This window comes from Salvia splendens, chromosome 10, assembly GCF_004379255.2.
Source record: "Salvia splendens isolate huo1 chromosome 10, SspV2, whole genome shotgun sequence".
Classification (NCBI taxonomy): Eukaryota; Viridiplantae; Streptophyta; class Magnoliopsida; order Lamiales; family Lamiaceae; genus Salvia; species Salvia splendens.
The window spans coordinates 12,020,676-12,035,439 of NC_056041.1; the positions used below are offsets into that span (position 1 = coordinate 12,020,676).

The following is a 14,764-nucleotide window of genomic DNA, read 5'->3' on the forward strand; positions in this document are numbered from 1 at the left end:
AAATAACCAGAATAATATTACAAATTAAAAAAATTAAAAATTATATAATTAAAATCCTAAAATTAAAATTTTAATAATTAAAGTCTTAAAAATTAAAAATTACATAATTTAAATCCTAAAAATAAAAAATTACATAATTAAATTCATAAAATTAAAAAAATCCACTACTCGTGGCCGAATTTCGCCCAAATGTGTTTGATTAGGTTTTCTTGTAGCTCAACGTGGGTTTGGGTATCGCGCATTGACATGCGAAAACGGCGCCGAAAGTAATCTTCCGGAAACTGCGGCTGGTCGGAAAAATAGTCAACAACGAGCCTTTCGTTGGCTCTCACCCGGTCACGATGGATGTATCGGCGAGTTGATCTAGTTGGTTGAGGAGGAGGGGTGGGGGTATTCGCTGCGACATAGGCTTCATAGTATTCTTGTTCTTCGCGTTCCGATTCCGCAATGAGATGGGTGAAATCCATTTTAGGGTTTGAGTGAGAGAGGAAGATGTAGATATAAGTTGTATGAAAAATATGAATGAGAGATGAATGAGAGATGATTTGATGTGGAAAATGAATGATGAATGTGTGTATTTATAGATGATTTTGGGGATAATAAAAATTAAAAAATTTAAAAAATCCAGAAAAACGGTAAAAAAATGGCTAGATTTTTGGGATTCTGAGTTTTTTTTTAAATTTTTGGTATTATTTTTTATTTTTTTTAAAAAAAAAATTGAATTTCCAATGGAAATGCCATTAGCCAATCAGAACGCGTCACGTCAGTTGCTCGCTAGCACGCACATGCTCGATGCATCGAGCAGCGCTGCACCAGCGGCAAGAGCGCAGCGGCGGACAGCGGTGCCGTGCCGCTGGCACGGACTGACGGACAATGTCCTGCTCACCGCTGCGGATGCTCTAAGTACTGTATTAAATTTAATTTATGTCCAGTGTGCTAAGTACCTTTTGTTCTTTTGGCATTCGTACTGCCTAGGGCGTTTTCGTGCAAACTCGACGAAGATATAATCAGATAATGACCATACCCTACTGTTTTCCATCAAATATGATTTCTAACACTACTTCAAATAGTCAACAAGGACGAGTAACAAAGAAGTTATGGGCCTCTAAAGATTTCAAAATTTACGGAAGAGAGGGCTGCCTAGGGCGTTTTCGGGCAAATTCGATGAAGAAATAATCATATAATAACCATACCCTACTGTTGCCCATCAAATATGATTTCTAACGCTACTTCAAGTAGTCCACAAGGACGCGTAACGAACAAGTTATGGGCCTCTGAAGATTTCAAAATATACGATAGAGGCGCTGCCTAGGGCGTTTTCGTGCAAATTCGACGAAGAGATAATCAGATAATGACCATACCATTCTGTTTCCCATCAAATATGATTTCTAACGCTACTTGAAGTAGTCAACAAGGACGACTAACGAAGAAGTTATGGGACTCTGAAAATTTCAAAATATACTGTAGAAGGGGGCTGTTTAGGGCATTTTCGTGCAAATTCGACGAAGAGATATTCAGATAATGAACATACCCTACTGTTTCCCATCAAATATGATTTCTAACTCTACTTCAAGTAGTCAACAAGGACGAGTAACGAAAAAGTTATGGGCATCTGAAGATTTCAAAATATACGGAAGGGTCTGCCTAGGGCATTTTTGTGCAAATTCAACGAAGAGATAATCAGATAATGACCATACCCTACTGTTGCCCACCAGTGGGAGGAGTATCTGGTCCTCGCGGATTGTCCGAAATTCAAGGCCATCGTGGCCCAAGAGGTCAACACAGCTCCTGGGCAGAAGCGCACAAGGCACAACCTTGCCGGGGACTACAGCAGTGGAAGCGGCTCGCACGAGTTCGATTAGCCCGACGAGCAAGTCGAAGAGCCAGCCGCTACACACACTAGGCGACGACGGCCCCCGGGACAACAGGCCTCTATTCGCAGCGCCAGAGGGGCTAGAAGTGCCTCCCGCCTATCGGCTGCCGCGTCCAGATCTCACATCCCCCCGCCCGCCCCAATCCCACAGCACATGGTGCAACCCCACGAGGTCTTGAGAGATAACATAGATGTGCAGTTGATGCAACAACTGCAAGATGTATGCAGCAAATACGGAGTGAAACCTGACCCGTACGTCAGGAACGTCTACAAGAGGCTCATTACTCGGATTGAGAGTCGGCTGGGGTTGGTTGATGATGCTCCTGGGGAAACCGCGGCCGGCAGCAGCGAGGGAGGAGGAGGAGGAGGAGGAGGAGAAGAAGAAGATGATGAGGAAGCCGACTCCGACACCGAGTAGACGGTGGCGGAGTTTTTAGTTGTATTTTATTTTAATTATTCGTTGTATAATTTTACCCGTTTGCAATAGAACGAATATTCGGCCCCAATTACTTCGTTTTCTAATTATTTACACTGCGATTATTTTAATTATACCTGATTAAAACTAAAAACATTTTAAAATGAAAATTGATTATAAAATTTGGGGGCTATTGGAAGTGTCCACCATAGTGACGGAAACAAAATTTTGGGACTATAGACAAAAACTGAGGCGGAGCTATTTCGGTGTCCGCCTTATAGTGGACACCCTTACATTGTTACTGACCGAAATTAAAATTTGATTTATTAGCTTGCTTAATTTGTAGTCGTGGGGCCCGATCTTTCATTAGTTTATTTTTCTTCAGTTTTTGTGTAATCGACGTATTTTCGTCATTTCATGCACGTAACCTTCGAATATTAACAGTTGATTTATTAATTGAAGAGTGAACTATATCAAAAGTCCCTAACTTTTCGGTTTGTGACATTGTAGGTCCCTAACAAAAGAAATTAGCGCCAGAGGACCCTAACGTTAAATATAATCACGAATCATATTTTTCAGACCAAAATACCCTTAGGCCCTAAAAGGGCATTTTTGTCGCTCCATTATATTGTTGACATGTGATTTCTGTCACATTTTTGGTCAGCAACTTCTTATGCAATTTTCTAATAAATTCTAGTACTTCATACGTAATTAAAATTTTGTCATTATTTACACTTTCTAATTTTTTTATAATATACATATTTATCATTATCTACATTAGTTAATATGAAAATAATTAAATGAGACCCTTGCTTCCTTATAAAACTCACTTTCAGGTATTTTTTTCGATGTTTTCTATTTCCACTAATTTTTATTTGTTTGTTACCTTGATTTACCGATCGATTTTATTTATTATGATAGTATCCCAATTTTGCAGTATTAATTTATAAATTTACATTGTCTTAATTTCAGATACTATTATTAATTAAAAAAATCTACAAGGATTAAATAGCTAATATCACATGCTTGAATATTTTTAAAATATTACTCATATTTCAATTTTATCATAAATGACAAGAAACTATGCAAATTTATATATAAAGATTGAATATTCATGTTAAAAATTTGAACTAATTAAATTATAATTCTTAATAAAATATTAATAAATATAAAATCGTCTTAAAGTTAGGCTTACATTAACAAATTAGTTCGATGATATATAATGAAAAAATATTTTAAATGTCAGTGTTTTAAGAAAATAATACTGTATCATTTAATTAAATATGAAATATTTTTTATTCTGTGTATTATTGATTCAGATTTTATTTCATAAATAACTTCACTTTTCTATATTTTTGTTATTTTTCGATGAATTTCCTATATGATATACTTAGTATATTGTTACCACTAACTAGAAATAGAGGAATATAAGATTTTTTTTGTACAAATATTAACAAAACTTTAATCACGTATGAAGTATCAGAACTTATTAGGATATCACGTAAGAAGTTGTTGACATAAATGTGACAGAATTTATATATCAGTGAATTTAGGGATTGCCAAAAATGCCCTTCAAGCCATTTGGGCATTTTCGTTCAAAAAGTGGCTAAAAAATATGATAATGATTATGTTTAACGTTAGGATCATCTGGTGATATTTTTTTTTTGTTAGGGACCTGCAGTGTTACAAACCAAAAAGTTAGAGACTTTTAATGTAGTTCACTCTTAATTAAAAGATGTAATTATATTTGTGTAATAATGTGTTGCGCGTCTATCATTTAGGCGATTGGACACATCACTCATTTTTCTCTCTGTCCATTTAATTTTACTATTTCCTTCAATCTATCTATCTTATTCTCTTATGCCATCTCCTTGTTTTAAAAATATAAACTATTTCATTTTGGGCCATTTATTCTAAATAGAAATTTTCAAAATTTTCTATTTTAGGAAGTGGACCACACAATTCACTAATTCTATTTCCAATACTTTTTTCGCTTCTTTTCTCTTATGTTAATCTTTTTTTATCTCTATCTTATTTTACCAATTATTCTCTCTTATTTTATCAATTGTGTATTAAAACTCATATCGTTTCAAATGTTTCTATTTTTCAAAGACTGTAGGTAATAATAAGAACCGAAAAGCAATAGAAGACATAATACAAGTTACTATTTCCCTGTTAGATCCGGATTAAAACAGGTGTTCGTGTTCCCCCTTTCGTTGATGAATGATTTAAGGGATACAAGAGAGTGTACCAGAGGTTGATGTTGGATTCGATGATTAGACCCATTTTTTTTCTAACCTAATTGCTATCTTTTTTTATTGTTTGTTTGGTAAGTTAGCAATGCTTCCATGTTCTGCTTTCATATTTTAGTTCCAGGATGTTGCTAATAATAATTTGTTTGTTTGCTGATGTGTTTGTGTCAGCTTGATTATCTGAGAAGTCCCCTTTTTCTTGGATTTAGGTATTGGTTAATTGGATCATAGGAGCTTTATTATTTGATGTATTGCATGAGACTTGTTCTGTTAACGATTTTTTCTCACTATCTACTAGCAGAGTCCTTTTTTTCTTTATTACTCCAAAAATTAAGCTTATTTGATACTCCAATTGGATGTGGTAGTGATAATTAGTTTTATTGTGATAAACGCATGCCTGATCTGGTGCTTCTTAAACTCGTAAAATTTTTGTTAAAATTAGTACTAGACTTAACCATAAAATAAGTAGGATATGACTGTGCCCAACTCTTCTATATTTCGATCAATCTAGCTTATATAGTTAGTTGCTATACTTTTTATATACCAAAATGTCAAATTCAATATAAATTTCAGGTTTTGATCGAGATTAACTAGACACATATAGTCACACAAGTATCATTTAATTAGAGCACCCACAACCGTGCTCTTGCCAGCGAGCACGGTTATGGGCCCGACCCCACTTTTTCTGCCTACTCTCTGGTAAGAGCACAACACCCACAGCTGTGCTTTTCCGCAAGGACGAGCACAATTCAATTTAAAATTCAATTAAACAAAAACATTTCCATGATATTAAAATTCATTAAAAAACCTAAATAATATTACAAATGACAAATAAAATAAAAATGATATAATTAAAATCCTAAAAATTAAAAAGTACATAATTAAAATTCTAAAAATAAAAAATTACATAATTAAACTCTTAATAATTAAAAATTACATAATTAAAAGCTAAAAATACCCCGTGGAAGACTACTCATCCGACAGCTCTACCCCCAATTGTCTTTGGAGGCCCAATATCATGGCCTCATGCGATCGAAGATGCGAGGGGGTCATAGTTGACCTATCGGCCATATTGAGTTGGGCCAAGAGGGTCCACAACGAGTTGGTGGGGGGTGCAGGTGGCGCATATGGAACGAGAAACGGGAGCGGGTTCGGGAGCATTGGCGGTTGCAGTCGCGGCTCAACGGCGGTTGGCCGCCGCCTTCTTCCTTCCTTGCGATCGGAGTTGGGAACCGCTCGGGGCGGCGTCGGGGCTACCCAAGTTAGCTCCGGCGAGTTGGCTAACCACTTCTTCGGAGCCGGCGTCGGATAGAGATACCGACCTTGACCGTTTGGAGGAGCCGCTAGAGGAGGATGTTATGCCTCCCCTATACTTCGGGTGTGTCTGCGTCTCCTGCCAAACGTTGAGGTACTTGAATGGCTTGTAGTTTTTTTTTCTTCATCTTTTTAAAGGAGGATCAACGATGGTTCCCCATCTACCCCCCGAAGTGACTCGGACCCCCGACCTAACTGTCGGAGGTGAAGTTCTTACCACCGAGTTGCGCTTCGTTGTCTGGGTGGGAACAAACGAGTCCACCTACCTCCCCCAAGCACGGGTCCAGGCCGCCTCCCCCAGACATGGGTACAGGCTACCTCCCCCAGCTCCTGGGTCTAGGCTAGTGAACCCATCACCCCCAAGGGAAATTAATCCCCAAGATGCGCCTCCCAGAGGTCGAACTCGTGACCTCCAGGATGGACGCGGCATCCAGCGCCCTTTACCGCTAGGCCAAGGGGCTTGGATACCTGAATGGCTTGTAGTTCATGGATTGGTAGGTGCTCATCACGGCAGTGATGATGTCGACCTCGCTCCGGCCGCTCCCCGCCGACCGCTCTTCCTGGAGGAAATAGCCATTGAACTTGCCAATTTCTTCGTTGGCTCGGTAGATGGCGTTGCGCACCATACCCTCGTTGCGCTCGATTGTTCCCGGCGGCCGGTTTTCATTGTACCGGCGAGCGATGCGCCACCAAAAGTGATCACCGGATTGGTTCGTGCCAACCACCGGATCTTCGAAGATTTCCAAATACGCCGCGAACAATATATCCATCTCCGCCGAAGTGTACGTTGTGCGGACACCGCGAGTAGGAGGAGTCGGAGTTTGGGAGGGGGCGGTCGGTCTAGGCTCGGGTGTCCACCCGTATTGCCCTTCGGGGGCATCTTGGGTCGATTGGGTATGACCGGTAGCCACCCGGAACGCCCGAACTTTGGGTTTGAGGAGGGGCCGAATATTCCGTTTCCGGACTAGGAAACGGTTGTGAAGAGAACCATTCGGGGTTCCAATCGTGGGCGCCCGGGGGTTATTGCCTTGGCCGTACATTGTTATGTTGTAGGAGTGGAAGAAAGATTGAGAATGAATATGGGAGAATGAAGAAGAGAATGGATATGTGAGAATGAAGATGAGAATTGTGTAGTGTGGTGTGAATTTTTGGGTGTGAAAGTGAGGGTATTTATAGATGAAAATGTGTATTTTTGGAGGAAAAAAATATTTTTTTTTAAATGGTAAAAAACGGTAAAAAAATGGATATATTTTTTTTGGGAAGTGAAAAAATATTTTTTTCCTTATTTTTAATCGGTTTTTTTTATTAAAAAACGATTTTTAATTTAAAAAAATATTCAAAGGCAACGGCTATGTCGTTGCCCAATCGCTGCGCGCCACGTCAGCTGCTCGCTGGCACGGACGTGCTCGATGCATCGAGCAGCGCCGTGCCAGCGGCGCGAGCGCAGCGCCGACGGAGCTCGTCCTTGCCAGCGGCACGGACGGACGGACCGTCCGTCCACTGTTGCAGATGCTCTTAGGCCTTTTTCATATGATTTTTTTTGAAATATGCCGTTTTTCATAAATGAGCTATAAATTAGGGAGGGTGGTTGAAGATCTTATTCCAATTACTATCTAATATCATTCTCATCTAGATAAAGAGAATTAATTAAATAAATAAGAATCTAAACGTCATCAATTTTTTTAAATATTTTTTTTGTATATTCTTGCGATATGAGAATACTTGCAAGTTGAATGTTACGGACGTCCTCCGTAACGTGACCGGCTATCTATCTTCTCGGACGGATAGGGTGATCAATCCTTCGACAAGCTCGAAGGAAGGCTCACGGATTTGCTGATTCACAGACGTTCTCCGATCAGCAGCAAATAGGGAACAATAATTATACTTGATACTCAAGACAAGTTTAGGGAAAATATTATATTGATTGAATGAAAAAAGTGATAACAATAACTCCTATTTATAATGCTACTAACTTAATGAACAAGAAAACAAAGATATAGAAAAAGATACGCAAATCCCTAATATATCTAAACTAAATATTCATAGTATAAGACTCGTATCAACTCCCCCACGGTTAAAATTCACCTTGTCCTCAAGGTGGGAACCACGAACCAAGGACGAGAGTTGAAAGCAAAAGCTTTAGCTAGACGTCTCCTCCTGGATCAAACACATATCGAGCAGCTGAATGTCTCCCTTTATCACCTTTGTCAAAAGTCAACAAAGGAGACCCAATGTTGTCGGCAAAATTCCATGCCAAAACGAAAAGCTTGTTCACGCCTCCCAGAATGCCCAAGCATGGCATGTCATTACTCGGAGGGATCAACCTTGCATCTTTGTCGAGCGATGTTGATCGATGATTCATACTTGGAACATCACCGACATTCAAATCCACATTGACACAAGCAATTACGGGCAATTCGGTGTAAGCATCATCTCCTTTCTTGCCCCAACAATTTCCAACAACATTTTTGGATGACACTTGAACAACATTGAGTGAGGCGATTATCTTCTCCACTTCACCAATAGAACCATCCTCCTCTTTATCTTCTAGCAATGTCTCCTCCTTTTCACCAATCTTCTCATCATATACCCCAACGAGCACTTGCGGTGGCTCATTGTCGTTCTTGACAATCCCTTTGTTCTGGAGGAACTCTCCAGGGGACTTGTTGTTTGGAACATCAAGAGGAGCGCCATCATTGTGAACATCGGTAATGTCATTGGGAACATCATCACCGAATACTATCGTGAGAGTATTATCAGTTTTCTCGTCGGCTAAATTCTCACCTTGAATGTTTTCCTCAAACTCCTCCCCATCATCCGCATAACAGAGAATGCGTTGTTTACACACATGTCCCATCACCCATTTCTCGGGGCAGTGCCAGCAGAGACCCAACCTGGATCGTTCTGACTTCTCCGCCTGGGAGACCCGTATTAGCGGCAGACGTGGCTGCTCCGGAGTTTGGCTGGTCACACGCGCGGGCTGACTGTACAGGTCCCGCGTTGGCTTTTCGGTGGAGTAGCGGGGCTGGTGGGAGGCGGGCTGGACTCGCGCTCTCACCTCCTCCCGAGGGCGAGGTCGGTCCCAGCACGTCTCCGAGCGTCGGGGCCGGTCAACGGTCGGGTAGCCGCGGTCCTGCTGTTGCGCCGGTGGGTCCCAACAGGTAGGTCGGCGCTTAGGCGGTGATGGCGAGTACATATCTAGCTCGTAGGATGAAGAATGCTGATATGCAGTGGTCCGACGGGTCCATGGTGGGTCCCAGCAAGTGGGCTTTCTCCGACGGGTCCAGGGTGATTCTGTATCAGGCCACGACGGCGGACGGAGTACTTCCGCCCGGCTGCTCGGAGGGTCCCAACAGGTTACACGACGAGGTTGGACCGGCTGGTAGGGACGGAATGGCTGTGTGGCCTGAGGGAAGTCGTATTGACGACGATGATAACCGGCGTAGTCGTATGACATGTCGACGGGCTGAAGCGTGGTTGTGGTAGATGATGATCGTCTGACTTCAACGCGGCACGCGGGAATCCTTCCCGTCGGGCGTTGCAGAAGTAGTGTTGTCCGGCGGCTAGAGCTCGGCGGATAGGCGGAACTCGGTAACCAAAGCAGTTGCTGTGCGCGGAATGTTTTCCGTCGGGCAGTGGTGTAGCTTCGGTTCGAGATGGTGGGAGGGTGAGATCACGATGAAAGCACCAGTTGTTACGGACGTCCTCCGTAACGTGACCGGCTATCTATCTTCTCGGACGGATAGGGTGATCAATCCTTCGACAAGCTCGAAGGAAGGCTCACGGATTTGCTGATTCACAGACGTTCTCCGATCAGCAGCAAATAGGGAACAATAATTATACTTGATACTCAAGACAAGTTTAGGGAAAATATTATATTGATTGAATGAAAAAAGTGATAACAATAACTCCTATTTATAATGCTACTAACTTAATGAACAAGAAAACAAAGATATAGAAAAAGATACGCAAATCCCTAATATATCTAAACTAAATATTCATAGTATAAGACTCGTATCCTTGAAGGAAACATTATTGTCTCTATTTGTGTTGCGCCTCAACAATGCTACTTTAGTTTATATATATTGAGAATATGCTATCATATACTTGCTCTACTTTACAATGTGAAGACAAATGTCCTTAGAGCATCATCAATGGCAGACGTCCACACGGAATTCACACCGGCGTGCGGGAATTTCGTGGCAAATGTCCGCCATTGTGTGTCCCTTTCACGGATACGAAATTCGCAGTTCCGCGGCGTTCCGCGGAATTCCGTGCGGACGTCCGTCATTGCATTGACGCCCGTGGAATTCCCGTTTAATGCATTAAATGTTTTTTTATTATGGGAATTCCTTCGGGAATTCCGCAGGGAATTCCGCCACTGTGCAGTGGGAATTCCGTATGACGTGCCACTGCAGTGGGAAGTCCGTATGACATGGCATGAGGTGTTTTTGGGAATTCCACAGGGAATTCCGCCGGGATTTCCACACCATTGTTGATGCTCTTACTCAAAAAAATAACTGCAACTAACACCCCACAAAACATACATGAAAATGATGTAGATAATTGAGTCGAAGAAACTTGTATTCCCAAACTAGATACACGTCTTAACTCGTGAGTAGTGCTCATAATTTGGGGTGCCATTATTAATAATGAAATAAGTTGAAGAATCTTGTATTCCCTAACCAGATACATGTCTTAACTCGTGAGTATTGCTCATAATTTGGCGTGTCGTTATTAATAATGAAATAACTTTGTCTCGTAAGAATAAGATAGCTGTAGTGCAAACTAACGATCTCCAGCAAATTGGAACAACAACAAAGGTTGAGCTTGGACATGCTGTGAATTTGAAAACAAAAACCAGTATCCATAATTTCATATGAGGGAAAGTGAATGGGCTTGTTCTGGGCTTCATGTCCATTCAGTTATAACTTGTGGAGTACATACAATGATTACATTCCTTTCCTAATAACTTTTGAAAATGGATTTTGAAAAACAAAATACTCTATATATTGGATCAGTCACACACCACTTACTTCATTTAATTTAAGAAAAGTAAATATTTAGCAAAAAAAAAACGAGACACAACAACCACTTAATTAAAACTTGCAACTAACTTAACCAAACCTTATTTTCCAGTGTTTTTTTTTTATCTTTTACTTATATGATCAACATTGAAATTGCTTTTATACAATCACAATACTAAGATTAGGTGTGGAAAAAGGTAAATACAATTAGATTAAAATTTAATACTCCTATTAAAAAAAAATGCAAGTCACGTGCAGCGGACGTGCCAAATTCAATGTAAAATTGATTTGAAAACATCCAAGATTTCTTTTTGGTGCACTTTTTCATTCTCTCAAATCTCAATTCACTCCTCTCCTCTCCTCTCTCGATCCATAGTGTGCTTCTAGGGTTTGTATATTTCTCAATTATCTAACATTTTTTCAGATTAAAACTGTTCGAATTCGCCGATATGAAGCTCACCGTCAAAACTCTCAAAGGCAGCCACTTTCAAATTAGCGTCCATGCTACCGATACCGTCAGTAACATCTCTTTCTCCCCTCTCCCAACGTCAATAATAATTGCATTTTTAGTGTTGAATTTAATTTTAATTTCAAAGTTGTTTTTTGGGTCTGCATCTGATACCACACTTTCAGCTTCAGCACTAGCCGTTGTTCTGTTGTTGAGGTTTTATCCCTACCTTTTGAAATTATGGAGTATTTGACAATGTGGGGTTGTTGATGACCCTTTCGTGTTTAATTGCCAAGGCAATTCAAAGGAAATTAGTAGTTATAGATTATGTCAATTGACTTTCTTTGGTTTTCTAATTAGTAGAAGATGAAATTGTTAAAAGGATTTGGTTGTCTATAGAAAAAAAGCTATCATCTTGGTGCAGTAACTCTCTGTTTTTTAACTTTTTGTGGGATTTTTTTTTTGCAATTTGAAATGACAGGGAGTCAGTGAAAATTGTGGTGGATGTGTAATGTGTTGTTACTTGTGGTGATATGAATCTGTTATTTTCTATTTAATTACCGTGTTATATTAGTGTTCTGCCTCATTGTTGTCGACTGATCAAGATCTGGATACTCCTCTGTTCTAGATAATGGCTGTTAAGAAATGTATCGAAGATGTGCAAGGAAAAGATAATTATCCATGTGGTCAGCAGTTACTGATTTATAATGGGAAAGTGTTGAAAGATGAAAGTACCTTAGCTGATAACAAGGTCTCCGAAGATGGCTTTCTTGTTGTCATGCTAAGCAAGGTGACCACTTCGACCTAGGTTTTATGCTATGTACAGATTGTAATAATACTGCACTAGCCGTGCTGTCTGTGCCACCAACATATTATTCTTGAAAAAATTGTATACAAGCCTCATTGAACACCTTGTTTCCCTGCTTTTTCTTTTTTTTTTACAGAGCAAAAGCTTGAGCTCAAGTGCGTCAACATCTTCTCAGGTGTTAGCATTGGAATGCACGTGTTTCTTCATCTGTATTTTATTGTTGGTTATGTTTTGAGACAGTTAACAATTTAATTGTTTCTGCAGCCTGCTTCCACTGCTGCACCATCTAGTAATCAAGCTGCTCCAGTTAGTAATCCTTCTCCGGCTCCGGCTCCTGTAGCTGAAGCTCAACCATCTGTACCGTGAGTTGTTGTAAAACACCAGAATTTGCTACATTAATAATGGTTATATATACATGATATCATGTTACTTTCACTATGTAGGGCTCCTAAGATCACCGGACCAGTTTCTGTTGCTCCGTTAGAAAAGTATGGTACTTTTTGTGTTTTTTCTACATGCTTGTGTAAAATTTTTGGATATTTGGTAGCAATAGTTATATTGTTGCTACAGTGACAAATCTGGATCATACGAGGAAGCTGCTTCCAGTTTAGTTGCTTCTGATAATATTGACCACACTATTCAACAAATTATTGATATGGGTGGTGGTAGTTGGGACAAAGAGACAGTGAGACGTGCTCTTCGAGCCGCATACAATAATCCAGAAAGAGCTGTCGATTACTTGTATTCAGTATGGTTTGATTTACCTTTATGTTTTACTTTTATCTATGGTGGTTGGAATTTGCACTGAATCTTTATTTTCCTCTATCAGGGAATCCCTGAGAGCACAGAAGTCGATGTTCCATTGGCTCAACCTCCAGTAGATTTGATGGATTCAACTGGTCCACCAGCTTTAGGAGGACCGAACTCATCCCCATTGAATTTGTTTCCTCAGGTTCTTCATCATCCTGGCGCTGCTTCATATTTCTTGTTTTTTCTCGTGTTCCTTACCTTCCATTGGAAACCCTCCAGGAGGCTATTTCTGGTGCTGGATCCCTTGGTTTCCTCAGGAACAACCAGCAGGTGATTTTTTTTTCACCATGGATCCTTTAAAATCTGTTGACATTTTGGAAATGCTTTTGAGATCCTATTTTCTAATGTATTGTCTATCCCTCTTAGTCCTCCTAAATGTTTTTGAGCTATGTTACTAAAGTTGCTCTGTTTGGATCCAGTTTCAAGCACTGCGTTCACTGGTTCAAGCTAATCCACAAATTCTACAGGTTGCCTTTGTGTAACTATATATTTGTCTGTGTTAATGTTTTTTTTTCTTAGAGGCTAGAGCTAAAATTATTTCTTTTACAGCCCATGCTTCAGGAGCTGGGAAAGCAAAATCCTTCACTCCTGAGACTCATACAAGAAAACCATCAGGAGTTCCTCCAATTAATTAATGAACCCGTGGATGGTTCTGAAGGGTGAGTATTAAGATATTGCTATATAAATCAGCATGCGGGGTTTGGGTCTCATAAGTTTCACATAAACGTCAAACTGCTTGACCTGTGCTTTGATCTGTTTACTGTGTGAAATCTGGTACTACTGTGGAGCCTGCTTTAGTAATTTTATACATTATCCTATGGCATCGTGAGTAAGGTTTCCTGTTAAACATCACTGCTCCCGTCACCTCTCCTTTCCTCTCAAAATCTGCTTGGCATATGCTTCAAGCTAATTGTTCTGCCAAATTTGGTAGTGCTGTGAGGTAGTAGTCATCAGTTTTACTATTTCCTCTGGCATTGTGGATGGAGTTTTCTAAGTGTTTCACTTTAGTTTTCCTCTGGCCCCTCTTTAACATGTCGATTCCCATTTTGATGTAAGATTTCCTTGCATTTAAAAGTTTATGCATTCTAAAATTTCGAACATTATCTCTTGATGCACCTGTGTTTTTTGATGTGAACATCTCCTTGTTCCAGGGATATATTCGATCAGGCTGACCAGGACCAGGACATGCCTCACGCCGTCAGTGTCACACCTGCTGAACAGGAGGCTATCGAAAGAGTATGAAACATGCCAAATGCCTTGGCTCCTTTATATACTAATTTGAGAATTGTATTTTGCATAGTAACATTACTAAACTAGCATCATTTTCTAGATGGAAGCCATGGGATTCGATAGAGCTCTTGTGATCGAGGCATTTTTAGCTTGTGACCGCAACGAAGAACTAGCAGTGAACTACTTGTTGGAAAACGCTGGAGATTTTGAAGATTGAAGGCGCTGACAGGTTTAGATTGAAGATTTTTTTTAAGTTAACCACAACACGGTTGAAAGAATTTTTCCTTGTTAACATTTTGAATGATATATATGTTTGGTGTTGGTTGAGGTGTGGATTGACAATTTATTACTAATAATGTTGATCAACTAAAGCTTGTTTGCTTGCTTCTTCTGCCCTAGCATACTTGACAACCGATCAACTAAAAGAAAATCGTTTTTCGTTGCTTGATGGCTGGATTTGATAGCCAACTGTATCTATCGGACGGAGCTTTGCTGCTCCATCCGAGGCACACTTTGTTGCATCTGCACCCTGCTAATTAAATTCTAATTGTGATCAACAAAACTTAAATTAACACTGGAATGCATTG

General features: G+C 40.1%; 1 protein-coding gene across 1 annotated transcript; it reads left to right on the forward strand.

Annotated features, from left to right (window-relative positions):
• Positions 1–11,206: 11,206 nt before the first annotated feature.
• On the forward strand, positions 11,207–14,548 carry LOC121753004 (ubiquitin receptor RAD23b-like). The gene is made up of 12 exons (XM_042148134.1): positions 11,207–11,396; positions 11,958–12,119; positions 12,274–12,312; positions 12,402–12,499; positions 12,581–12,625; positions 12,708–12,885; positions 12,967–13,089; positions 13,167–13,217; positions 13,367–13,414; positions 13,497–13,606; positions 14,099–14,183; positions 14,278–14,548. Exons 1-12 carry the CDS (start codon positions 11,331–11,333, stop codon positions 14,392–14,394), a joined length of 1,122 nt encoding a protein of 373 aa, XP_042004068.1. The 5' UTR covers positions 11,207–11,330; the 3' UTR covers positions 14,395–14,548.
• The last annotated feature ends 216 nt before the right edge of the window (positions 14,549–14,764 follow it).

What these genes read in the sequence shown, in the direction of transcription:
- LOC121753004 (XM_042148134.1), top strand. Translation starts at nt 11,331, where the DNA reads ATGAAGCTCACCGTCAAAACTCTCAAAGGCAGCCACTTTCAAATTAGC. An exon ending in GTGCGTCAACATCTTCTCAG is followed by an intron (nt 12,313 to 12,401) that starts GTGTTAGCATTG and finishes TTGTTTCTGCAG; the next exon opens with CCTGCTTCCACTGCTGCACC. An exon ending in CATTGAATTTGTTTCCTCAG is followed by an intron (nt 13,090 to 13,166) that starts GTTCTTCATCAT and finishes GAAACCCTCCAG; the next exon opens with GAGGCTATTTCTGGTGCTGG.